The sequence below is a fragment of the Oncorhynchus gorbuscha genome, linkage group LG08 (genome assembly GCF_021184085.1).
Source record: "Oncorhynchus gorbuscha isolate QuinsamMale2020 ecotype Even-year linkage group LG08, OgorEven_v1.0, whole genome shotgun sequence".
NCBI classification, from domain to species: domain Eukaryota; kingdom Metazoa; phylum Chordata; class Actinopteri; order Salmoniformes; family Salmonidae; genus Oncorhynchus; species Oncorhynchus gorbuscha.
This window is the reverse complement of record NC_060180.1, coordinates 52,956,850-52,983,727: the sequence shown is the minus strand read 5'-3', so window position 1 is coordinate 52,983,727 and position 26,878 is coordinate 52,956,850. Positions and strand designations below refer to the sequence as shown.

General features: G+C 42.1%; 1 protein-coding gene across 4 annotated transcripts in view; it reads right to left on the bottom strand.

Moving 5' to 3' along the window:
• Positions 1 to 2,039: 2,039 nt before the first annotated feature.
• The window catches only part of LOC124041807 (collagen alpha-1(XV) chain-like), a 59,028-nt gene continuing 34,189 nt past the window's right edge, over positions 2,040 to 26,878 (bottom strand). For 2 of the 4 annotated variants that reach the window (XM_046359855.1, XM_046359852.1), the window contains 40 exons: positions 26,740 to 26,814; positions 26,288 to 26,353; positions 23,357 to 23,489; positions 23,076 to 23,113; positions 22,755 to 22,955; positions 22,567 to 22,593; positions 22,401 to 22,463; positions 22,224 to 22,301; positions 22,071 to 22,130; positions 21,627 to 21,758; positions 19,504 to 19,557; positions 19,358 to 19,384; positions 18,907 to 19,035; positions 18,740 to 18,799; positions 18,592 to 18,627; positions 17,427 to 17,468; positions 17,251 to 17,313; positions 16,810 to 16,845; positions 16,013 to 16,096; positions 13,797 to 13,856; positions 13,229 to 13,264; positions 10,712 to 10,774; positions 10,502 to 10,591; positions 10,371 to 10,406; positions 10,056 to 10,109; positions 9,878 to 9,934; positions 9,700 to 9,759; positions 9,352 to 9,393; positions 8,019 to 8,046; positions 7,824 to 7,898; positions 7,642 to 7,667; positions 7,251 to 7,349; positions 6,889 to 7,033; positions 6,653 to 6,717; positions 6,324 to 6,452; positions 6,109 to 6,201; positions 5,693 to 5,761; positions 4,112 to 4,309; positions 3,796 to 3,911; positions 2,040 to 3,655 (listed from right to left, as the gene is read on the bottom strand). In XM_046359855.1, coding sequence (XP_046215811.1) covers positions 3,439 to 3,655; positions 3,796 to 3,911; positions 4,112 to 4,309; positions 5,693 to 5,761; positions 6,109 to 6,201; positions 6,324 to 6,452; positions 6,653 to 6,717; positions 6,889 to 7,033; positions 7,251 to 7,349; positions 7,642 to 7,667; positions 7,824 to 7,898; positions 8,019 to 8,046; positions 9,352 to 9,393; positions 9,700 to 9,759; positions 9,878 to 9,934; positions 10,056 to 10,109; positions 10,371 to 10,406; positions 10,502 to 10,591; positions 10,712 to 10,774; positions 13,229 to 13,264; positions 13,797 to 13,856; positions 16,013 to 16,096; positions 16,810 to 16,845; positions 17,251 to 17,313; positions 17,427 to 17,468; positions 18,592 to 18,627; positions 18,740 to 18,799; positions 18,907 to 19,035; positions 19,358 to 19,384; positions 19,504 to 19,557; positions 21,627 to 21,758; positions 22,071 to 22,130; positions 22,224 to 22,301; positions 22,401 to 22,463; positions 22,567 to 22,593; positions 22,755 to 22,955; positions 23,076 to 23,113; positions 23,357 to 23,489; positions 26,288 to 26,353; positions 26,740 to 26,814 — 3,162 coding nt within the window. In that variant the 3' untranslated portion in view covers positions 2,040 to 3,438. The remainder of the gene's footprint in view (positions 3,656 to 3,795; positions 3,912 to 4,111; positions 4,310 to 5,692; positions 5,762 to 6,108; positions 6,202 to 6,323; positions 6,453 to 6,652; positions 6,718 to 6,888; positions 7,034 to 7,250; positions 7,350 to 7,641; positions 7,668 to 7,823; positions 7,899 to 8,018; positions 8,047 to 9,351; positions 9,394 to 9,699; positions 9,760 to 9,877; positions 9,935 to 10,055; positions 10,110 to 10,370; positions 10,407 to 10,501; positions 10,592 to 10,711; positions 10,775 to 13,228; positions 13,265 to 13,796; positions 13,857 to 16,012; positions 16,097 to 16,809; positions 16,846 to 17,250; positions 17,314 to 17,426; positions 17,469 to 18,591; positions 18,628 to 18,739; positions 18,800 to 18,906; positions 19,036 to 19,357; positions 19,385 to 19,503; positions 19,558 to 21,626; positions 21,759 to 22,070; positions 22,131 to 22,223; positions 22,302 to 22,400; positions 22,464 to 22,566; positions 22,594 to 22,754; positions 22,956 to 23,075; positions 23,114 to 23,356; positions 23,490 to 26,287; positions 26,354 to 26,739; positions 26,815 to 26,878) is intronic. The other 2 variants (XM_046359853.1, XM_046359854.1) reach the window with 2 other exon arrangements.

Here is a 26,878-nt window from a genome sequence, read left to right as displayed (position 1 = left end):
CGAAAATACCCCGCCCACATGGGACACCCCTAACCCCACTCTCGTTACCCACCCTGATTTGATTCCATTTTGTAGCCACGTACAACGCATGCCTATCCATCCACTGCTATTTACATGTCAGGCATCGATGCCCAACCCCAACATATCCATTAGTCTAAATCATTTTAATAATGAGTAGCCTATTCCTATAGAAAGATTATGTATAATTATCCAGTCACATTGATGACATTAAAACCCCTAGCCCATTGGTAGCCTATTGATCAGATCAGCTTGCAAATGTATTATATAAATATATTTAACCATGTAGCCTATGAATACGCAGCATACATATAATTTATGTCAACAACTTCAAGACTTCGAAACGGTATTAAGCTTTCTCCCATTCACTCCTACCACTGGTTGTATGGATCCACATACACAACTAGTATCTGACCCAGTCCCCTTCTGCCCCCCTCTACACCCTTGTCTCGGCCAGTGGCAGAAGAGATTGATGACAGGACATTCTCTCTAGTATCTGGTCTATTTGCCAACAGGCCTTGTCCTGGCGGTCCAGCATACACTGGACGCAATGCACCAAATTCCCCCCAGGCCCACCCACCCCAAACACAGGGGGATCAATGTGGAATGCTGCCCTTTTTAGTTGACCAACACAGTTTTCTGTTTGTTTGACTGCTGAGTAAACAGCCTTTAGCGTGACAGAAAAACAGACCTTGCTGGGGAGGTGCAAACAAACAGCACGTCACTATTTGGAGTCACTAGGCTTTCTAAGTTTAAATCCATTCACGGTCTTCCATTCATTCAAGATTTAAATTAGCACCACTTCATCAATAACACTGAATTTGAGAACCATAACCTGGCTTACTTTCATCCCACCAACAGAGTTACAGGATAAAAAGGTGAATGTTATGGTTAGGGGGGGTGATAGAATAACTAGTTTCTCCGTCATTCATTTATGTAGGAGACTGAGCTGGGTTGTGCTCTGCTTTGATAATGAGAAGACTGGTGGTACGGTAGATAGTGTACAGGGAGAGCACATTATCCCCTGTTGTTTGTTGTAGTTTGTCAGTGCCTTGGACAGGTGTCTTGGGTGGCAGGGTGCAAAGTAACACAAGGGCAGGTGACAGGTGGGAGTATAAATTGTCTACACACACACACACACAGGTTCTGTAATGACACAGAGCACAGTGAGGGCAGATGGTCATGAACACAGGACTCTGGATCTACCTGTAGGGACCAGACTTGAACATCCCATTAACAACCTGAAAGAGGCCTGTAATGATGAAGAAAACAACAAACACACTGCCGTGCTGCATGAAACTGGCCTCCTTTGTCACAGGTGAAATAAGCTCCCCCTATGACTACAAGCCAATGCACTTATTGAACCTGACATGAAAGCTCCAACTTGAGGGAGATGTTACTGTAAGTTTTATATTGCCCTTCACTCTTTCCGTATGAACATAAACCTTTATTTTCATTTAATAGATTTTATTTTCAGCTCAAAAGTGCATCATGTCCTTCATAAACGGTCTCACAGAACTGCTGCTTTGTCTGGAGGACAATGATGTATGTACAAAGCAGCACTGTGTACTGCAAACATCTAGGTTTTAGATTCAGGGAAACAATGAAACATTCAGAGAATCTTGTTTACAAAAGATAATTAAATTCAATATGATTAAAATGACTTCGGTCGATTAATAATTTCAAGGAGAAACACGGAAGAGTTGTAATCATTGCAGATACACTGTAAGAAACACCTAGTCAGAGTAATCCAGAGAGACAGATTTGATAACAAACCGTAAATATTTCTCAAATGTCCCCAACCATAATTAAGAAGCTGTATGAACACTCATCAAATAATGCCGAGGTTTTTTATTCTTAATGATGTAGACGTCCTAGGCCCACTTTCAACAGAATAATCGGTAGTGACATGGTTTGCTACCACCTAGTGCCCATTTGGTGTACCTGCGTTTATTTACCTTCAAGATAAAATGTCATTGATTGTGTGTTGCAGAACTACACATGACATTAATAACAGAGTCTTAAAAAACAAACATTTATTCACTGAGCAACAGTCAATGAGTACAAACATTGTATTTCTCTAAATGACAGTCAAACATTTTCTTTCCAATTTAAAAAAGACAATCTTCCTGACTGTAAAAATATAACCGTCTGTGAAATTAATCAACATATAAAAATACTTTGCGCTTTAGAGTTGATACTGTTCCTATCATTTCCCCAGCCATTAAAATATCTAGCTCTTGATTATATATTTGTTGAAAGTACATCTAGTTAGTCAATTAGTAGAATACCGTACAAAAATAACTTTCAGGTTAGATAGCACGTGTAGTGTTTCAATTTAATTTCATTTGAATGTGAAGCTATGTTTTGCTAGATATAAGATGATGTGCTGTTACAGTATAAATAAAAAATGTAAAACATAGAATTAAACTTAAATATTAAGAAAAAGTTATCACTCGCAACAGAAAAACCCTTAACAATTTTCACAGACAAAAAGCCTTCATGGCTATGGAAACATCCCAAACTATTCAAATCAACTCACAGTGCATCGAAATGACTTCAAGGCCTAAAGAGGAAAAAAAGGTCCCTTGTCTGAAAACATCCAAGTATTTTATTATACATTTATATCACAGAAAAACAGAAAAGACCAGTTGTCCTAATTTCATCATATCATCACATTGTTTTGAGGACTGATACAGTAATCCACAAAAGGTTAGAACTGTTGTTGCCTCTATGCAAACTACTCTACTGGGCACTTAAGAATAAGACTAAATTGAGCAAACCAACAAAAAAAATGTGTTAATGATTACTTCAGCAGAAACAGTGTGTTAGTCGGTTGGTTGCTGATTACCAGATCTTTGGCATTCCTTATTCAGTCAATTGAAACATAAAGTGAATTGGAGTTATGCAGTGCTTTTGACAGGAAGCAATTTACATTATATTTACACTTTTCTTAAAGGGACAGGAAAACTTAGATTAGGGACAAGTGCAAAGCAGTGATGCTGTGTTGATAGAAGGTTAATAATGAGAGGTTAATGAAGCGGGGAGTTTCATCTGTGGTCAGTATGAAATAGTGTAAAAGTGCCTCTTGTGGTCCAGCACATAACTGCTCTTTGTTAATAGGAGGTGTGTGTGTGTGTGTGTGTGTGTGTGTGTGTGTGTGTGTGTGTGTGTGTGTGTGTGTGTGTGTGTGTGTGTGTGTGTGTGTGTGTGTGTGTGTGTGTGTGTGTGTGTGTGTGTGTGTGTGTGTGTGTGTGTGTGTGTGTGTGTGTGTGTGTGTGTGTGTGTGTGTGTGTACTGGATTTGCTTGAACATGTGTCAATAGCTTAGTTTTACATGCTCTTCATGAAAACATGAATGAGATCTAGTTTTGTGTGTGTGTATGAGAGAGAGTGTGTATACTATATGTGTATATTGAGGTTAATTAGACCTTCTGTGGTCAGTGTAGCTGTTCTCGATACACAGCACTACGAAGCGGTTGGAGCAGCTGCGGGTGTGTTGGCCCAGCAGTCTGCCTGTTTGGAGGAGAGAGGCCTGGCCCGTCACTGCCATGTCACCTGCCCGCCACGCCTCGCAGTAGTTAGTGGTCATACGGATTCCCACCGTGCTGGAGCCATGCCACACCAGCTTCTGAGGCCTGCGTTCACAGACAACACACACAGAGTTAAACACAGACATTTGACATTTTACATTTAGAGACACTCTAAAACCAGGGTTAAACCAGGGTTCAACTATGTTGTATGTTTTTTAATGGGTCAGCCAAAGCTGGTCACTAACCAAGTAGGGTCCGTCATGACGTTCCGTCCGTCAAATGAGTAGATGGGGATTGATAGGTCCAACACACCTCCATTCCCAGAGAAGATGTTCATCCAGCTGCCATAGAGCACCTCTCCCTGTGGAAAAGATACGATTAAAGGCACATTTACAGTCACACACTTCCTGTAGTTTCAATCAAGGAAATATTTCATTTAGAAAAATATGACTATACCTTAATGAGATTAGTACAACTGTCTTACCACATCATAACCAAAAAACGAAGGACCTATCAGTCCATTGTTTGTGTTTTAGTTGTCATAAGAGAGAACAACTGTACCTTGAGGTTGATGACGGGCATGCTGTAGCGATCTCCCTTCTTGACGATGGTTGCCAGGTCCTGGAGGTGTGAGGACATGAAGGCTCTGTAGGTAGCGGTGAGGCCCATGGTGCGGGCCTGCTGGTAGCACTGGAAATCTGCCCCCCGGATGCCACGCATGTCCCCAGAGAACGGAGCGTTTAGGGCCACCAAGTGCAGCTGAAGAAGAAAAAAGTCAATGGACTTAGACAACACAGCTTAAAACCTTTTAGGGATAGGGGGCAGCATTTTCACTTTGGATGAATTACATGCCCATAGTGAACTGCCTCCTACTCTGTCCAAGATGCTAATATATGCATATTATTATTACTATTGGATAGAAAACACTCTGAAGTTTCTAAAACTGTTTGAATTATGTCTGTGGGTATAACATAACTCATAGGGCAGGCAAACTTCCAAACAGGAAGTTGAAATTCTGGGGTTGGTTGATTTTCAACTCATCGCCTATTCACATCCAAATAAGATATGGATCTGTTTGCACTTCCTACGCCTTCCACTAGATGTCAACAGTCAGTAGAACGTGGAATGAAGCCTCTAGTGTGATGTGGGACCGGATGGCAGCTATTTGAGTCACTGGTCTGGCAGAATGCCAGTTCCTGGTTACGCGCAGTAGTCATTATATCACCTTGCGTTCCATTACTCTGTAGACAAAACGAATGCTCCAGTTGGAACGTTATTGGATATATATGATAATAGCATCCTGAAGATTGATTCTCTACTTAGTTTGACCAGTTTATTCGACCTGGAATATAACTATTTGAAGTTGTCGTCCGAGTTCGCCTGGACCAGCGCCAGCTTTTGGACATGTGAACTAAACATGCTAGTAAAAGTAGCTAATTGGACACTAGTAATGGACATTATGGAACAAAACAACGATTTATTGCAGAACTAGGATTCCTTGCACTGCATTCTGATGAAAGATCATCAAAGGTAAGGGAATATTTATGATGTAATTTCGGATTTCTGTTGACTCCAACATGGCTGAGCGCCGTCTCAGATTATTGCATGGTATGCTTTTAACGTTTAAAAAAAATCTGACACAGCGGTTGCATTAAGAACGAGTGTATCTTTAATTATATGTAAAGCATGTATGTTTCGTCAAAGTTTATGATGAGTATTTCTGTTATCTGACGTAGCTCTCTGTAATTACTCCGGATATTTTGGAGGCATTTCTGAACATGGCGCCAATGTAAACCGAGATTTGTGGATATAAATATGCATATTATCAAACAAAACATAAATGTATTGTGTAACATGATATCATATGAGTGTCATCTGATGAAGATTATCAAAGGTTGCTGATTCATTTTATCTCTAATTGTGCTTTTGTGACTCTATCTTTGGCTGGGAAAAATGGCTGTGTGTTTTTTTTGTGGATTTGGTGGTGATCTAACATTTAAAAAAATATTTCCCGCGCTGCCTTTTCAGCTGAATGTTGGGGGAACCTGTGTCCTAGACAGGTTAATTAAGCAAGTCCATGGTAAACAATGTGCAACAGAGGTATAAACCCATAGCATATTGTATATGAAAATGAAGTCTTACCCCCGGTACTGAGTGAACTGTATGAGGTAGGACATTATAGTTGGGCATGTAGCTAGTTCCAACTAGTTCCTAAAAAAGCAGAGACACAAGCAAAGATTGACACGCCGTGAGTAAAGAAATCCTAAATAAAACATTTATCATAGACTGAAGAGTGGCAGGTAGCACCTAGGTTAGAGCGCTGGGCCAGTAACCAAAAGGTCACTGGTTCGAATACCAGAGCCGAGAAGGTGACACGTCTGTTGTTGTGCCCTTGAGCAAGGCACTTAACCCTAATTGCTCCAGGTACGCTGTTTGGATATGCAAAAAAAAAAACATTTCCATTACGCACTTGTGTGTAGCAGTACAAATATAAGCACGCCCCAGATGTAGTGTGTAGTGTAACAACAGTGGGTGCTGTGTTACTGTTGCCACAGTACCTGCCTGTGTGGTCTGCTGTGATCTGGTCTGCTCAGGGCCTGGGACAATGCGGAGGATGGGGTCTCTGCTGGGACAGGGATCAGCTCACCAAGCTGGAGAGACAGGACACTCATCACTGAATAAGCACAGGCAACATCTCATGTTCTATGCCAAAGGCTTTTAAGTAACTGAAGACATAACTGTGGGATTGTGGGACTGTAACGGCATACAGTACCTGAACCTTGCGCCAGCCATCTCTGGCTCTAACGTAGAGTTCTCCCTTGTCTGAGACATAGGCCATGGATCCCTCTGCAGCACGGTGGCTCTCCCTCATCAGAGTGATGGTGTTCCTGTATGTGGTCACCTGGGGTGAGAAGAGAGGAAGTTCATACTGAATCATAGACAACAGATAAATCCATGGTGGCAATGTGAGAACTGTATAGTGCACACGCAAACTCACACACAAGTAGGTACACAAAAACACATATACACATTTCCCTGTATGTTTACCTATGTTGACTTGGTGAGTATATAAGGAAGTAAGTACCCTACTGGTTGTCTTACCAGATTTTCATAGCCAGTAATCCCAGGAGGACCAGGAGGCCCAGGTGGGCCAGGAATACTCACAGCTGAAAAATAGAACAGTCATACAAAAGTATATCAGTGTACTGTAGGTCTACTAAACATACATTTGTGTATTTTATTAAATACATGAACTTGGAACTCACCCTAAACTAAAGCATGACAGAAAGGCTTAGTTTAAGATGTTGTATTTTAGCGAGCACACAGTGCACAGCTACCTGAGGCATAGACAGGGGGTGGTCCAGGGGGTCCAGTTGGCCCAGGGGGCCCCCGAGTGCCTGGTCGTCCAATGCCAGGAACTCCTGGTTCACCAGGAGCTCCAGGATGACCAGGGGCGCCAACAATGGATTCACCTTTTGGACCCTATATATAAATCATATACAAAATGGCCAAAGACACTGTCATATTTACTGTCATATTTCCAAATGTAACATACAAAAGTAAAAGCTTTATCATGTATGGAAATAAGTGTATTTTCTATTTAGCTTGACTACAGTTTTTAGTCAAGGTAAATGTATACAAGGTAAATGTATAATGTATACTGTACTTTGTTGAGTATTTGGAGCCTGGAATTACTCACCACAAGGCCTGATCTCCCAGGAAGACCTGGTGGGCCAGGCAACCCAGCGTCACCCTTCTCTCCTTTCATTCCTTCATAGCCCACGTCCCCTTTTTCTCCCTGTGGAACACACAGTTTGGCTGAATCAGTCTACTACATGTACATTTGAGTCATTATCCACAGCGACTTGCAGAAGCAATCAAGGGAACATCAACAGATTTCCTGACCTAGTTGGCTCTGGGATTTGCACTAGCAACCTTTCGGTTACTGCCCAACGTTCTTAACCATTAGCCTACCTGCCGCCCTATGACATGCATAAGAGTTTTACATAACATACATTTCCACTACTTATGCAGTATTTGAGAGTTGAACCGGTAAATGTTCCTTAGAGAACTTAAGGAAAAAGACTCACCACAAAGCCTTCGGGAAGAACACCATCTGAGGAGGGAGAAGATATCTTAGTTAATTGTCGTCTGTTGCAAACATATGTCTGAAGACGCTCATGCATACAGTTTCTGTTATAATTAAGTGCGCTAATTGCCAATAAACAAGTTAAATGGAGGATAAACTGCACCCTTGGCTGCACATACATACCTGGTTCTCCAGGTGTTCCAGGCAGTCCAACCTCTCCCTTTTCTCCTTTAGCACCTCTGTTTCCTCTCCTGCTACCTTTACAGAAATACAGTACAGGTGTATGAGACAACTGAGATCATCTATAAAAGTGTAAACCCTGCTCCATAGGCTGGATAGGTGATCCGATATTGTCAGTGTGATTCATTGATGACTTACCTTGTGATGATCCCCTGCTGCCATTCACCTAAAACACAAGATTGTATGCTTATTGTACTGTTATTGTGGATCAAACTTGTTGTGGAAAGATGTCACAAACAATATGGCTAATATAAAATTAAACCCAAAACCAGTTCCACATAATTCCCCCAAAATAATCACTAACAAAACATCTGTACATCCTATACAGACAACAAGTAAAGATGTTTCTGTTCAGTCAAAAACGTTGGGAAATTAAAATGGAGACATGAAGATTCATTTAGGTGTTAAAACATCCCTGCCAGCCTTGCACACACCAGTTAAACATAGAATGAGGACAAGGAGGGCGAGAGGTAGTAAGGAACTCAGTTGAATGTTCTTATTTTGGTCACCTTGAACTGCAGAGAAGTTAGAAGACGGAGAGCAACCATTACACTGGCTTTAAGGTCTCTGCACTGGCTGCCTGTGAGTTTTTAAATTCATTTTACGATTCTTCTATTGTTTTATAAGTCAATCCACAATAGTGCACCCCAATGCATGTCAGACATGTGTTTAAGGTATGTACCTAGTAGGTCCCTTAGGTCCTCTGGCACTTAACTATCCCAAAGCCTAGAACCAAGAGGCATGGAGAGGCAGCATTTAGTTATTATGTCCCCAGCCTGGAATAGCCTGCCAGAGAATCTGAGGGGGGACGAAACTGTGGACAAATTTAAAATAGATCTTAAACACATCTTTTTAACTTTGCTTTTCCTTAGGATGCTTTTTAGTGGTTCAGTTTGTGTCATTCTTTCATTTTTTAAATCTTATGTTTGTTGTTTTTGTCCTGTAACGCACATTGTGTTGCATGAAATGTGCTGTATAAACAAAGCTTGATTTGATGATTAACCTCTTAGCACTCTGAAGCTGAAAACCCAACAGATAAAAACACATGCAACAGCAACATGCCCAGGGTTAATAAAGGAACCAGATCACTCGAGGGAAAAAAGCTCTTTACATTTCTACTGGACTTTTACACTGTCAGCATAAAGCAGGCTGAACATTCAAAAGAGTTTGAATTCATCAATTCAGAAATGTGTGTATTGAAGTCAATGTGACTATTCAGTGTGGTTGAGATGTTCCAGTCACATATAATGGGACTGTATGATGTCACATATGACCTTATGACCTGCGGAAGAGCAGGAGCCAGCTTTATGCTGTTGTGAGGACCACCACAAACCCAGGAAACACGGATGGAGACACAGCACAGCTGCAGACAGGAGGAGATGGAGAGACTGCCTGTTAGAGGTAAGAGCCCACGGACTTACATGCGCCACCCCACCCAAAGGGCCTTAAAGGTGCTCAAACACAAACTTACTGGTGTTTTGCAGAACGGTCGGGGACGGACCGGAAAAACTGTCTTTAAGATTCAGAGGGAAATTATGACATCAGGCTAGTATTGATGGCGACATAATTGACAGCATCTGGATATCCAATGAAAGTGAGTACTTCATGTGTTGACATTACACCACCACTGGAGACAAATGACCGTTCATTTGTTGCTCTGTTTTGTTTGTCTCCAGTGGGTCCCGTTGCTACTGTATAACATTGCTACTAAAATCAAATGTCCATTCCCATCCACAATGCATTCTAATAATAGTAGAGAAACAGCAATGACATCAACACATCAATTCTTACTTACAGTATACAGGCATACTGTACTTACTCCATTGAGTCCTATTACTGGTCCTGGGGGACCGGGAGGGCCAGGAGGACCAGGAAGTCCCTAAACACAATTACATCGATCAAGAAATCACAGTCAATGACACCTCACTTTTCTATTAGTTAGTGAGTTGATTGTACTGTAATCCCATAAAATCACGTTCAAAGATGGCGATTCTTACTGGTTGACCAATGGCATCACCCTTGTCTCCCTTCTTCCCTGCCATTCCAGGTCGTCCCTACAGAAGAAAAAGGTAAACACTTACATAGGGCAGATTACAGTGACGGATGAAACTATCATATAATAACCAAACAAATTAAAACAGTAGTGACAGTAGAGTAGTGACTAAAAACACTAACCGGTCGACCAGGGAACCCGTATTCTCCTTTTTGTCCGGTTGGTCCGATTGGTCCCTTAAAAAGAAAACATGGTATTTTTTCATAACATTTTCACTCAGTAGACAGTAGGGACCAGTTTCCCAGACACAGATTAAGCCTATTCCTGGACTAAAAATCATGCTCAATGGAAATTCTCCATCAAAAGTACTTTTTAGTCCAGGACTAGGCTTAATCTCTGTCCGGGAAGCCGGCCTTATATGTTTACAGTTGTTTCAAACGTCTATAGCTAAGACCAATGTAACAGAGCATTGATTTAACAAGTCTTCATTCACTCACCATGATACCAGCAACTCCAGGGAACCCACGCTCACCCTGTAAACAGCACCCATACAAGGTCAGAATGCTTATCATCAGACAACCACTACCATACAATGTCTGTTGACCCTAGAGGTATAAAGAGACGTCACCTTTATTCCTTTTGGTCCCTGAGGGCCCCTGACACCTGTCAACACAGTGCCGTCCGCAGCGATCGTGACACCAGAATCCCCCTTCGCACCCTATGATGAGGAAAGACATAGAAGACAATCCTACCTATCTGATATAAGGTCTAGAGAATATAAATGCCCTAGCATGCAAGGGCAGTTAACACTAAAGACAAGAGCTTCCTCTGAGCTTACCTTCATTCCTGGTGGACCGTGAAGACCAGGAAGCCCAATGTCACCCTTTGGTCCTCTTGGGCCCTGGGCCAAGATCACAAGAATAATTATGGACAAAAAAGATAAGCGTATTTGAGCATAATGTACTTACAGTATAGTAGGTGAGTCAAGATATATGTTTTATTCATAACTACAGACTCTTCTCATTATGATAAGGAAACTACAAGTTTGTAGTGATTCCTATGTTGATGTAAAGAATATTTGTTGGTCCGTCATTTGAGAAGCAACCAGATGCCAAACTTGACACATTTATGAAATGGCTTATCCCAGTTAATAATAAGCATGCACCCATTAAGGAAATGACTGTATCGATTGATGAGGAGTTGAAAAATTGTATGGTTGAGAGGGACGAGGCAAAAGAAATGGCAAATAAGTTTGGCTGCACAACCGATTGACAAATTTAAAAATCATGTGACTAAAACTGAATAAAAAGAAGAAGAAACTACTCTATGAAACAAAGTAGAAGGACATAAAGAATGATAGTAAAAAGCTTTTGAGCACCTTGTGAAATTTTGGTCAAAAAGGCATACTCCCCTCCATCATTCATTGATTCAGATGACTCATTCATCATAAAATCCACTGATACTGCCAACTAATTTAATGATTTTGTATTGGGAAGATTAGCAAACTTAGCCATGACATGCCATCAACAAACGCTCACACCACACATGCAAGTCTATCTTACCAAATATGAAAGACAAGAGTTGTAATTTTGAATTCCGGATACTGAGTGAGGAAGAGGTGAAAAAAGTATTGCTGTCTATCAACAATGACAAGCCACCGAGGTCTGACAACATGGATAAAAAAGAGGATAATAGCGGACGATATTGCCACTCCTATTTTCCCTATATTCAATTTAAGCCTACTAGGAAGTGTGTGCCCTCAGGCCTGGAGGGAAGCAAAAGTCATTCTGCTACCAAAGAATAGTAAAGCACGATTTGCTGGGTCAAATAGCCGACCAATCAGCCTGTTACCAACCCTTAGTAAACTTTTGGAGAAAATTGTGTTTGACCAAATACAATGCTACTTTACAGTAAAGAAATTGCCAAAATATTTTTAGCATGCTTATAAGGAAGGACATTCAACAAGCACTTACACAAATTACTGATGATGATAAAAAGATTGTGGGGGCTGTTTTGTTAGATTTCAGTGTGGAGTTTGACATTATTGATCATAGTCTGCTGCTGGAAAAACATATGGTGTTATGGCTTTACACCCCTTGCAATATTGTGGATAAAGAGTTACCTGTCTAACAGAATATATAGGGTGTTCTTTAATGGAAGCCTATCCAACATAATCCAGGTAGAAATAGGAAGTCCCCAGGGTAGCTGTCTAGGCCTACTTTTTTCAATCTTTACTAACGACATGCCACTGGCTTTGAGTAAAGCCAAGGAATAAGTTAGTCCTAAATATTTCAAAACAAAAAGCATTGTATTTGGCACAAATCATTCACTAAACCTTTTTTTTGTGATGAATAAGGTGGATATTGAGCAAGTTAAGGTAACTAAACTGCTTGGAGTAACCCTGGATTGTAAACAGTCATGGTCAAAACATATTCATACAACACTACCTAAGATGGGGAGAAGTCTGTACATAATAAAGCACTGCTCTGCCTTCTTAACAGCACTATCAACAAGGCAGGTCCTACAGGCCCTAGTTTTGTCGCATCTGGACTACTGTTCAGTTGTGGTCAAGTGCCACAAAGAGGGACTTAGGAAAATGGCAATTGCCTCAGAACAGGGCAGCACGGCTGGCCCTTAGATGTACACAGAGAGCGAACATTAACATGTCAATCTCTCCTGGCTGAAAGTGGAGGGGAGATTGATTTCATCACTACTTGTAATTGGGAGAGCTGTTAACATGTTGAATGCACCGAGCTGTCTGTTTGAACTACTGGCACACAGCTCAGACACACATGCATACCGCACAAGACATGCCACCAGAGGTCTCTTCACAGTTCCCTAGTCCAGAACAGTCCCCTAGCCATGACTACATGGAACTCTATTCCACATCAAGTAACTCATGTAGGTAGTAATATTAGATTTAAAAAACCAGATAGAAATATACCTTATGGAACAACGGGGACTGTGAAGCAACACAAACATAGGCACAGACAATTGCATGCAAACACACGATAACATACGCACAATACACACACGTACCATGGCTTTTTTGTTGTAGATATGTGGTAGTAGATTAGTGGTCTGAGGGCACACACTTAATGTGTTGTGAAATCTGTTGTGAATGTATTGTAATGTTTTTTAAATTGTATAACTGACTTAATTTTGCTGCACCCCAGAAAGAGTAGCTGCTGCCTTGGCAGAAACTAATGGGGATCCTTAATACATACAAATATCCAATTCCTTCCCATAGCAGCAAAGACTAAATTAAATCTGTAATACAGTAATTCATAAAATGTACAATGGATCCTGCATGCTATATATGGGGTTATCACATTAAGAATGGAATTGCTCTTACAGGGAATCCTGCTCTGCCAGGCTCTCCTTCGGGGCCCTGTGACATGCAGCAAAACACACATATTATTAACGCATGGAATAATACAGTAACATGAAGTGTCTATGCAGCATGTATTAGCAACCATCTCGCAGAATACACACATTTCAAGGCTGTAATGTATCAACAATCTTTAGACCTGATATAATCATGATTCAGTGTAAGTGTATACATACATTCTGTAAGTAAGCTAAGCATATGCATTGTATGACCTAACTGTATGTGTTCTGGATCAATTATGCATTATGGTTGTATTAATTTGTATTAATGGTTGAGCTCTAGTAAATAGGCATTGAGGAATTGAAAACAGGCCACTCTGGCTTTACAAATGATAGATGGGACCAGAATGTATGAATCATTATGTCATTGCTCATGCATGACAAAACAATAAATGCAAACTGCCCTGAGGCATATTGATATGTGCCATGATTCAGCGTCCAGCCCATTTAATGTAGAGCATAATGGTAATTTCCATTCAATTATAATCGACTAGTTTCAGAAATACATATCAACTGAACATTGTGCTTCTCACCATCGGGCCAGGGGGCCCACGGATCTGATGAAACATGCCCTCTGTGTCGTTCAGGAGGAGCTGAGGGTAAATATATGACACACTGATTACAATAGTAAATATGCTGTATCTATACAAGCTATACATACACTTTACATACTTTACAAACTATGAATAGTTGAAAACCAAGTGGATGGCGATGAATACAATTGCACCATACATCTCAAGTTACTTCATGTAATATACAGTGAGGGAAAAAGTATTTGATCCCCTGCTGATTTTGTACGTTTGCCCACTGACAAAGAAATGATCAGTCTATAATGTTAATGGTAGGTTTATTTGAACAGTGAAAAAAATCCAGAAAAACACATGTCAAATTTTTTTTTAACCTTTATTTAACCAGGCAAGTCAGTTAAGAACATATTCTTATTTTCAATGACAGCCTGGGAACAGTGGGTTAACTGCCTGTTCAGGGGCAGAACGACAGATTTGTACCTTGTCAGCTCGGGGGTTTGAACTCACAACCTTCCGGTTACTAGTCCAACGCTCTAACCACTAGGCTACGTTGCATTGACACCTCACAATCAGAAAGGTTTCTGGCTCCCAGGTGTCTTTTATACAGGTAACGAGCTGAGATTAGGAGCACACTCTTAAAGGGAGTGCTCCTAATCTCAGTTTGTTACCTGTATAAAAGACACCTGACCACAGAAGCAATCAATCAATCAGATTCCAAACTCTCTACCATGGCCAAGACCAAAGAGCTCTCCAAGGATGTCAGGGACAAGATTGTAGACCAACACAAGGCTGGAATGGGCTTCAAGACCATTGCCAAGCAGCTTGGTGAGAAGGTGACAACAGTTGGTGTGATTATTCGCAAATGGAAGAAACACAAAAGAACTGTCAATCTCCCTCGGCCTGGGGCTCCATGCAAGATCTCACCTCGTGGACTTGCAATGATCATTAGAATGGTGAGGAATCAGCCCAGAACTACACGGGAGGATCTTGTCAATGATCTCAAAGCAGCTGGGACCATAGTCACCAAGAAAACAATTGGTAACATACTACGCCGTGAAGGACTGAAATCCTGCAGCGCCCACAAGGTCCCCTTGCTCAAGAAAGCACATATACATGCCCTTCTGATGTTTTCCAATGAACATCTGAATGATTCAGAGGACAACTGGGTGAAAGTGTTGTGGTCAGATGAGACCAAAATGGAGCTCTTTGGCATCAACTCAACTCGCCGTGTTTGGAGGAGGAGGAATGCTGCCTATGACCCCAAGAACACCATCCCCACCGTCAAACATGGAGGCGGCAACATTATGCTTTGGGGGTGTTTTTCTGCTAAGGGAACAGGACAACTTCACCGCATCAAAGGGACGATGGACGGGGCCATGTACCATCAAATCTTGGGTGAGAACCTCCTTCCCTCAGCCAGGGCATTGAAAATGGGTCGTGGATGGGTATTCCAGCATGACAATGACCCAAAACACACAGCCAAAATGCAAATCAACCTATAACATTTTTGACATGGGTTTTTCTGGATTTTTTTGTTGTTATTCTGTCTCTCACTGTTCAAATAAACCTACCATTAAAATTATACACTGATCATTTCTTTGTCAGTGTGTCACGCCCTGGTGGAAGTATGTATGTTTGTCTTCATTTATTTGGTCAGGCCAGGGTGTGACATGGGTTTATTTTGTGGTGTGTTTTTGTATTGGGGTTTTAGTAGGTATTGGGATTGTGGCTGAGTAGGGTTGTCTAGGAAAGTCTATGGTTGCCTTGAGGCGGTTCTTAATCAGAGGCAGGTGATTATCGTTGTCTCTGATTGAGAACCATATTTAGGCAGCCATATTCTTTGAGTGTTTCGTGGGTGATTGTTCCTGTCTCTGTGTTAGTGTTCACCAGATAGGCTGTATAGGTTCACGTTCCGTTTGTTGTTTTTTGTATTTGTTCGTGTTTTCATTAATAAAGATGTATCGAACTAACCACGCTGAATTTTGGTCCGACTCTCTTTCGACGGAAGAAAGCCGTAACACAGTGGGCAAACGTACAAAATCAGCAGGGGATCAAATACTTTTTTCCCTCACTGTACGTGTGCACACCAATCTTGTTATGAATACTCATGAAGGTAATAACCCATTAATGAACCACAACAGCTCTATTCCTGGTCAATGTGTGTGTTTTATTTGCGAAACAGCACCCAGAGAGAGGATGGGAGTTGTGAGGGGTGGACGTACATCCTGCAGATTGATGATGGGACCTGGAGAGCCGGGAGGACCAGGAGAACCAGGTACACTGTGTCCATCAGGACCACACTCTCCCTGGAAGACACAGCACACAGGACAGTTAGGATACCCCCCCATGAACTCAACATGACATGGAGGACCAGAGAGCTAATATTAATAATATGCATCTCAATCTCTCCTGGCTGAAAGTGGAGGAGAGATTGATTTCATCACTACTTTTATTTATGAGAGGTATTGACATGTTGAATGCACCAAGCTGTCTGTCTAAACTACTGGCACACAGCTCGGACACCCATGCATAACCCACAAGACATGCCACAAGAGGTCTCTTCACAGTCCCCAAGTCCATAACAGACTATGGGTGGCACACAGTACTACATAGAGCCATGACTACATGGAACTCTATTCCACATCAAGTAACTGATGCAAGCAGTAAAATTGTATTTAAAAAAACAGATTAAAAAAACACCTTATGGAAGAGTGGCACAGACACACACGATAACATACACACTATACATACACATGGATTTAGTACTGTAGATATGTGGTAGTGGTGGAGTAGGAGCCTGAGGGCACACAGTGTGTTGTGAATGTATCGTAATGTTTTTAAAATAGTATAAACTGCCTTAATTTTGCTGGACCCCAGGAAGAGTAGCTGCTGGTCTATAATGTTGTAACAGGCTTTGATGCAACCACACGTAATATATGATGGACAGTAGATGAGGGTAGAAGAACAGCTCACAACAGGGTTAGTTTGGAGTCGTTCTGCTGTCTAACACTAAACATACCTTTGGCCCTGGATCGCCTTTGTCTCCTTTCAATCCCTGGGGAGAGACAAGTAAAGAAAGCATAGCGTATCAAACACCTTCGTAGTAAGACAGTAAGTAGATGAAAGTAAGCCGGTATGGAAATAGTGGGGGTGCACTGTACCGGTAAAACATGAGACTTCAACAATTATAAAAAATAAAGATCGCAAGAAAACTGTAGGTTATTAATTTAAAATGTATCATAACTGCCTGTCAGCCACATGAAAAATGTGCGAATGGACTTGAAAACGGATGTTATATGCTACAAAATGCAGTGTGGTTGGACGTGAACGCAAACATTTTGGCTCGGCAGAGATGACTGGCCGTGACCGACAGCAGTGGACACATCAATTAAATCTACTTTAATCCCTGGGTTTAGCTAAGACTTAAGTTCATGGTTACTGCACGTGGTTCAATACTGACCCTGGCACCAGGAAGTCCAGCTAGCCCTTGGAGTCCCTCAGGGCCCAGAGCACCAGGCTCACCCTGAAAAGAGACCGAATAAAGCTGAAGACAGGATAAATTACACAGTATATGGAGACACAACCATCAATGTCCATCATTATTGTAGAAGGTGGTGTAAAATAGATGCAACCAACCTTCACTGACAACCCAGGAGCCCCAACCTTCCCATCTTCACCCTGTAGAAAACAAACAGGATATACAACTTATCAGATTTCCATGTGAACCAACACTGAACAAAAATATAAACGCAACATGTAAAGTGTTGATCCCATGTTTCATGAGCTGAAATCTTAGAAATTGTCCATGTGCACAAAAAGCTAATTTCTCTCCAATCTGTTTACATCCCTGAGTGAGCATTTCTCCTTTGTCAAGATAATCCATCCACCTGACAGGTGTGGCATATCAAGAAGTTGATTAAACAGCATGATAATTACACAGGTGCACCTTGTGTTGGGTCAATAAAAGGCCACTCTAAAATGTGCAGTTTTGTCACGTAACACAATGCCACAGATTGTTTTAGTTTTGAGGGAGTGTGCAATTGGCATAATGACTGCAGGAATGTACACCAGAGCTGTTGCCAGATAATTTAATGTTAATTTCTCTACAATAAGCCACCTCTAACATAATTTTAAGAATTTGGCCTCACAACCGCAGACCACATGTAACCACTTTAGCCCAGGACCTCCACATCCGGATTCTTCACCTGCGGGTTGTCTGAGACCAGCCATCCAGAAGGCTGATGAAATTGTGGGTTTGCACAACCGAAGAATTTCTGCACAAACAGTCAGAAACAATCTCAGGGAAGCTCATCTGTGTGCTCACCAGATTCTTGACCAGTTCTGTGTCGTAACCAACGTCAGTGGGCAAATGCTCCCCTTCAATAACCACTGGCACATTGGAGAAGTGTGGTTTTCACAGATGAATCCCCTTTTCAACTGTACTGGGCAGATGTCAGATGGCGTGTTTTGCGTCGTGTTGGCGAGCGGTTTGCTGATGTCAAGATTGTGAACAGAGTGCCCGATGGTGGCAATGGGGTTATGGTATGGGCAGGCATAACGCAATGGACAACAAACACAATTGCATTTTGTTGATGGTAATCTGAATGCACAGGGATACCCTGACAAGATCCTGAGGCACATTGTCGTGCCATTCATCCCCTGCTATCACCTCATGTTTCAGCATGGCCCCATGTCGCAAGGATTTGTACACAATTCCTGGAAGCTGAAAATGTCCCATTTTAAGTTAGGGCAAATCAAGTCAGAAATGTTCAAGTGGAAAATTTCATGTTTGTAATCTTACCTTTGGTCCTGCAGAGCCAGGAAGACCAGGAGGTCCCTATAGAAGAGAGTAGATAATAACAGTTATTCTCATGAAAACTTAAAGAGAAAGACCATTTACAAGTACTTCAAAACTACAGGAGACACACACATACACCACTCTCACTCACCTGCGGGCCTTTGAGTCCTACACCAAGGAGCATGTCATTCTTCCCAGACCCCTCCATATCCTGCAAGCATCAACACACAACATTGTTGCATTCAGAATCAATAGAGACAAAACAAGTCAACCGTATGATAGGAAACTGACTCAACAGTAAAATCAACAAAACAGCACCTCGACAAACAATCCTGCTCCTGGGGGTCCGGGGGGGCCAGGCAGCCCCCGAGGGCCAGTGTCACCCCTCTTCCCCTCTGGTCCCCTCAGCCCTGTAGCTCCTGCCAACCCTTGGTCACCTGGTTCACCCTGCAGGGAAGAATAGGCCCATTAAACTGACTATGAAGAACATGGAATAGTTTTGACTTTACAATATAATATATGCCATTTAGCAGACGCTTTTATCCAAAGCGACTTACAGTCATGTGTGCATACATTCTACGTATGGGTGGTCCCGGGGATCGAACCCACTACCCTGGCGTTACAAGCGCCATGCTCTACCAACTGAGCTACAGAAGGACAATAAAGTCGATGTTACTGCGTGTCAGCAGCATGATTAGGAACTTAGGTCTCATTGTTTGATTAATGCATTTTATAACTGATAACTGAGTTATCAGATGGTTAGAAATACCTTCGGTCCAACTCGTCCTTGTTCACCCTATGTGAGGAAGAGAGATCGGTTAATGTAAACATTTGCAATGGAATTGGTTATAGGGGATCAAATCAGCTTAGGGGATCAAATGCCGCCAATAGCCTCCAGAGTAACTATCATTTTACCTTCAGACCTTTAGGCCCCGTCGGCCCAACATCCCCATCCAGACCAGGTTGACCCTGAAATCAACAGCAGAGAGATGAGATGTCACAACCGCCGCTCTCTGAATTTCATGCACAAACAGGTCCCACAAGTGACTAGTCAACCATGACCAAGACTGTGTTGCTTTCCTTCGAGTGATAGTAGCAACCATAGATACTGTTGCAAAGATAACGTTCAAAAATTCATTTAAAAGGTTTCTTGACATAGTAATTATTGATTATTTTGTAACTTTATTGAATCCCTCAGAATTAGTTACTTTGCAACATAAAATATAGCATTCCTCTGTCTAAATAGTTCTACATTTTTAAAAATATAAATCATTGCCAGCCTGTGCCACCATTGTCCCTTTTGCCATTCCTGAAGGAACAACATGGCTCATTGACTGTAAAAAATAAAGGGCAAGCTCCATAAATGCAGTTAGTGAAAGCACGCAGGCAACAGACTTAAATGGCATATATTATTATATAAAAAGGCAGGTTCTCTCCAATGTACAGTAGCTTGACCATGTTTGATCTATGAAGCACATAGCTCAAGCTTAATGTCCATCAAGGCTGTTAAAGTCCAACCTGGGTTGTTTCTTCCCGCTAAATGAGAGGATTGGGAATGAGCATAGACCCCATGATGGTGTCATAGATGGGTAAACAATTCAAAGCAGAGGCGCATGTGCGCACACACACACAGGAGTGGCGTACCGCAGTTTCGTGGGGCCTCCGCAAGGTCTGAGCAAGGCCCCCCCTGTTAGAAGTTTTTTTTGGGGGGGAGGAGGTTATACATATTTTGCCATGGGCAAAGAGAAACATTTTGCAGTTGTATAGCTAATCTCATGCTATTCTACACATTTTGTCATGGAGATTGAGAGAAATTATGCTGTTTTTAAGCTAAATTCCTTGCAATTCCACACATATTATTGCCATGGGGCAGAGAGAAAACATTTTAGTTTTATAGCTCATTTCATGATATTCTACACATTTTGCAATGAGGGTGAGAGAATTTTGCAATTTTAAAGCTAATTTCTGTCTATTTTACACATTTTTCCATAAGGCTGAGAGAAAATGTTGCAAATTTACAGCGAATTTTCTGTAATTCTAAACATTTTTGCCATGGCTTGTGACCTGTTCATATAGAGTACCAGTCAGACGTTTGGACACACCTACTCATTCAAGGGTTTTTCTTTATTTTTACATGAGGCGGTCCTCATGAGTTTCATCATAGCGCTTGATGGTTTTAGCGACTGCACTTGAAGAAACATTGAAAGTTTCCGGTTTGACTGACCTTCATGTCTTAAAGTTTTGATGGACTGTTGTTTCTCTTTGCTAATTTGAGCTGTTCTTGCCATAATAAGGACTTGGTCTTTTACCAAATAGTGCTATTTTCTGTATACCACCCCTACCATGTGACAACACAACTGATTGGCTCAAACTCATTAAGGAGGAAAGAAATTCCACAAATGAACTTTTAACACGGCACACCTGTTAATTGAAATACATTCCAGGTGACTACCTCATGAAGCTGGTTGAGAGAATGCCAAGAGTGTGCAAGGTTTTCATCAAGGCAAAGGGTGGCTACTTTTAAGAATATAAAAACACAAAAGGCCCACAGAGCTAGTGGGGCCCCCAACCTTGTGTGGTATGCCAGTGACACACACACAAAGACACACACACACTCATCCCATGTACAGTAAGTTAAATGGCACAGGCTGTTAGAAAACATGGTTGACTGTTGGAGAGAACAGTCTGCCTTTTCAAGCCTACTGGTTCAGTGAAGGAACCAGGGAAATACCTCGCCAGAACCAAGCCCAGAGCCGAACAACCCTGAGCCAAACTCAGAGCCAAACCCAGAGCCCAAGCCAGAACCACTAAACCAATCCTCATTCACCTGAAACAATAAAGGCCAGGTCAACCAGGTCAATAACAACAGAGAGTGGAGAGGAAACCACTGTCAACTACAATACATACACATACAGAATATAAAATAACATTTACAATACAAAATAAGGGTGGGAACATCAATAACAGTTGAACATGAGTGGTAACAGGTGGAAACATCAATAACGGATATGAGGGAGAACATGAGATAGACAACTCACCGGAGGTCCAGGTTTCCCAACAAGGCCAAATCTGCCAGGAGGACCTGGTTGTCCAGTGAACAGGCCTTCCGTGGCATTGAAGGGGCTGGTGGGTCCTGGGGGGCCAGGTTGACCTGGAGGGCCAGGAGGACCCTAGGAGAAAATCATAAAATTATCACATCACTATAGTGGATTGGTCTCAACTATACAGTAGGTGATCAGATGAAACAACACCACCTGTTGGATATGGGATGCCATAGCACATGTTTAACATTGAGAGATGAACACTTGTAGCCTCCTACTTCAAGCCTGAAGTGTAGCGAAACCTATAGTGATGTGATGATGTTTTAAAAATGAAATCTTGCGAGATCAGGCTGGCAGTATGTGGCTAAAATACTCCTCCTAGAGACATTGTATTAGAGAAAAACATAACAGATAAGCTGACAGCAGAATGAACGTTCTTACTCTGATCAATTCTGTATTGTCAAGGTCTCCAAAACCAGAGCCGAGTGCATCCTCTCCATACTGCAATGCAACAGAAAACAGGCAGTTAAAGACGAATCCCCACTTGATCCCCAGTTCAACCCAATGTTTTCAGGATGTTACACTGCTACCCACTGGCACACTGTGTGATCTGAGGGGTCCAGGAGGTCCAGGGGGGCCTGGAGGCCCTGGTAGTCCTGCTCCTGGGTCCCCCTGCACAGAAGAGAACAAAAGAACAAAGGGTATGACTAACTGCCTATCTCACACACATTGAATATACATTTTTCCTTCTAACATATTTTATTACTGTACCTTGTCTCCTTTGACTCCAACCTCCCCTGCCAAACCTGGGAAACCTTGAGGTCCTCTCTGTCCCTGTGGGTATTGCCATAGATTCTGTAATTTCTTAAGACATACAGTATTTATGTATGACCATGACAGAACAGTACACATTTGATACAAGACCAGATTTACTCACTGGATCTCCATCTTCACCCTTGCTTCCCTAAAAAAAATTGAACACTTCTTTGATTTATCTTTTCAGTCTTGTCAAGTGAAGGTAATAGAAAACATAATCAAACATGTACTACGATCACAGAGTAATGGATGATTGGATAATGTTATTGACATAAATAATTTAATTTAATTTAATGACATAAATCTCACCTGCTGTCCGTCCTTCCCTGGCACCCCAGGGGCCCCTGTTGGCCCTGAAGGCCCCAGAGGGCCCCTGGATCCTGGCTGGCGGTGCCCAGACCTTCTACCCTCAGAGAGAGTGGGGGGACCAGGAGGGCCACGGGGACCAGCAGGACCTATAGGCCCAGGCTCTCCTCGCTCTCCTTTCAGTCTGTGGCTAAGAGGTCCACCCTGATGATCAGCACAAAGAGGAGAATGTTGTATAAGAAGATGTATTAAATACTGAATCATTAATTAAGCATTTAAGGGACATCAGGTTTTGAGGCACGTAACATCTAAGCTATTACTTACATCCCCTGACATCTCTGGCTCCTCTGTCTGGTGGGGTCCTGAGAGAGGAACAAGAGACACCAATAGGATTAACCAATGAGGCTTCAATAATGTTAACCAGGTAGGGATATATGATGTATTCAACCAACGATATCAACCAGTGAACGACAGATAAGATTGATCAATGCAAAGAGAAAATCCAATAACAGTTGACATAGTCACCGGGCGAGTTAAATCAAGAGCTCATCAGTTATTTCCCTGGACTGCCATAAGATGATAGGATAAGTGCATGGTGAACCTGCCTTCCCCACCTCTGAGATGCATCTCCTGATGGCCCTCCTCTGTGGGGGTCAGGTGTCCTGAATACTCATCTAGCTCCACCTCCGGAGACTCTGTGGGCGGGGCTCGCACAGGCCCGCTCAGCATGTCCTCTGGCTGGTGGGAGAAAAACATTTACGAGGAAGAGAGAGAGATAAAGAGAATGCGAGAAAGAGAGCGCGCGAGAGAGAGGTAAGTAAATTTGTAAAACAATGTGCAACTTATTTTAAATATACAGGAAACATCTAGCGATCTAAAACATTTGGACGAGAATCAAATAAGAATAATAAGAACAGACAGCTTACATCTTATGTGTAAGATGTGTAGTAATATGTAGTAATTGGGGTCAGATTGTGGGATGTTTATGGGCAGAGTGACATGACATTCTGGAACAAGTACAGTGTGTTACAAGGCTAGTGGTGGGAGGATGAAAGCGAATGTAGCTTACACATGGCCAGAATCTGGAGCACCCCCAGAATGGAAGAGAAACAGACACTGTATCTGTGTTTGCTTCCTATTGACAAGGATGTGGTGGTTGGCCACATTTTCCTTATAAACAACCACTGCTACCAGTAGACATAACAGACACATCAAAGGCCAGTGCAAATACTTAATATGGGGGGAACATTAGTGTTAGGCCATAGACAAACACACTATCCAGGTTATACTTCCACACTCCCTTCCCACAGGGGGCAGCAGCAACCTTGTCCAAATGCTGAGCCTGGTTGATAAGCACACGAAGTGCTGCCAATTAAGGTGATCGTCAGTCAGTCTCCCACGGGGAAAGCCGTGAGGTTGCTGGGTTTGTTTGGTGGCCATGAGGTCTTTAGTTTGTTATTTTTCCTTTTTGTACATTTATGTTTCGTCACCATCTGAACAAATTATAATCCGCTTGGACTGGCCAACACGGAGCTGGCCCTGAACTTTTTTTCTTTTTCAAAATCTAGAGATTGTTATAAATTGTGAGTTGTCTGTTCATTTTGATGTATAATTTAAGTGTTTTTGACTGAGTGAAAAATGAGTGAGCTACAGTAGCTACTTTTCAGAGTCTATATAACCAGCTTATCAGGCTTCATCTCCGTGTGCTTCATTCTATACCTAGAGGACTCTTATGTCCAGGAGTGATAAGTATATATTTAGTCTATATCTGTCTAGTACTGTCTTTTTGCTAGCTACGGCCATCTATTTTAAGTGCTGCCTGTCTTCCCAGTAGCCTATTTGGTGTGTGAACTCCTGACTGCTCATAATTTGCAAATAGTTGTTGACACATCAATCAGGATCAATGGGCAGGGCGATTTGTTTTGGTAATCAGTAGCTGTATTGGAGGGGGGAGTGATTTCACCTCTCCTAGGCAATTAGTAAAGGGAGGTGTGCTACCCACCTCTGCTAGGCAATTAGTGTTAAGAGGATGGCTCCACACCACTCTCTCCTTTTAGTATCTTACCTAGTTATTTACAGATCTAATTGTTTTTTTGATAGCTTTGTCAACAATGTGTTTTCTATACCTGTTCACACCTCTCCCTGTAGGCTTTGCAGATGCTCCCCACCCCTTGTCTGCAACCCTTCTAAAGTACTGTACCCTGCACACAACCCATGTGGAATTCTGGGTCTTTGGCAGTGTTTGGATCTGCGGTCAAAATGGCGAGTTCATCTCTGCTGCCCTTCAGTCCCTTGACTTTTTGGCCCTGAAGGAGACATGGATCACTCCAGAGAGAGCAGCTGGAGTAGCAGTGTTTTCTTCATCTGACTGTTTTCTCTCATAGTCTGAGAGCATCTGGTCTTCTACCCTCAACACTATAGACCTACAGTAACCACAATGTATGCTCGCCCTGGGCGACGCTGGATGAGTCTCAGTACTGTATCTGATTTATTTTGTTTACCCTTGAATGTTGAATAGGCTCGTTCATATTTCCTTAATCTGGTGCTTACCTGTTTACACAAATGTAAGCACCACAATTGTAATGCAAAGATGAATTAAAGTAAAATAAATATAAAAATCAGAGTACTGGCAAGATTCCTCCACGGTGGTTGCTTTAGTTCCAGGCCCTGCTTAGCCTAAATGCAGAGACTATTCTTCTCTCTGCTGAAATAAATGATCGTCCTTCAAGATGTGATTTAAGTGGATTTGTGTTTTATTCAAGGAACTGCGATGTAGGGAACACCTTGATAGTGGGAAAAAAAGTGTAGGAACCCTGAGGTGTGGTGATAATACATTCACTAATTCAATAATTGTATTTCTAATATTCCAGTGACATACAGCACCTACTGATTAGCATTCATTGCGGCGAATAAGCACAGCCTTAAACAAGTACACGGTTATTTGCTGATACTTATGGGTGAGACTTGGGCAGAGATGTATTGCAACTGCCGTTAAACGTGCATTGGAATTTCAAGATGTGTGTGGCCGTTTTTAGGGGATTTACTGAACCGTTTCCAGATATATGCACGCCCTCACACAAGGGGTCCGTTATCGGCAATATACTGGATGTGTGCAGGGCTGTAAACGTGTCTTTCCATGCAGTGATGTGCATTCAACACAGTCCTCAAATGCTGATTTCTCAAATAAATGCACACATTCATTCAGGCTACAGACATGTAACAAGGCTTAGGACTCCTAGACTTAGCGAGTGCAAAAATGTTAGCAGGCTAGTAACTGGGGAGAGAGGAACTGAATCCCTCTACTGGAATATGTGCCCCAAGTGTTCACTATTAGGTACTTGTGTTTTGTAGCAGTACAAATTGAAACTGATAAAACAGACAGATGCTCCACTGCACGTCAAAGTGTTGCTCAGTCAGCGACGTTCCTTGTCCAAGCCAATCTTAGTTGAGCGGGTGGATGTTCTTTCTCTCACCTCTGCTCAACCAGTGTCCGTTGACAGCCTCTCACTGAACACAATCTCTCACCCCATGCTCACCCTTGCTGTTTCCTTTCTTCGTTTCATGTCATTCATCGTTTCGGCCCCACTCCCATCCCCAGAAGCCTGGAATACAGAAGACATCACCACCCATCTAAACACGATATTGACACCAGTGACCTAGAAGTAGAATTTCCCTAACTAACCAGTAGGGAGAACTCTTAATTAACGTAATTTAGGCGAAGAAAGGCAAGAGTAGTGGCAGCTATGGATGTGTGTGAGAGCCAGTTAAAGTGAAAATCAACCAGTATTCCCTATTTTGAACACTATGGGGAGCCATCTTTATGCAAAGTCAAGCCATGGATAAAAGTCCTGCCAGCCAAACGCTCAACACGTTAGTCAATCATTTGTGCTGGTGAGGCCTCTAGAATGTCAGGAGCTCAATGATATGGATGCATACATATCAATAGAACTGAATGTGTATTGTCAGGCTGTGGTGTGTAAACACTCACATAGGGATCATCTTCCTCACACTGCTCCTCTGCAGCCCTGGGGTCTGATTTGATCACCAGCTGCTGGATAGAGCCCTGTACAGAAGGAGAGAAAGATATATGTGATGTATGATAAGGAGTTACTGTGCTGATATAGCTA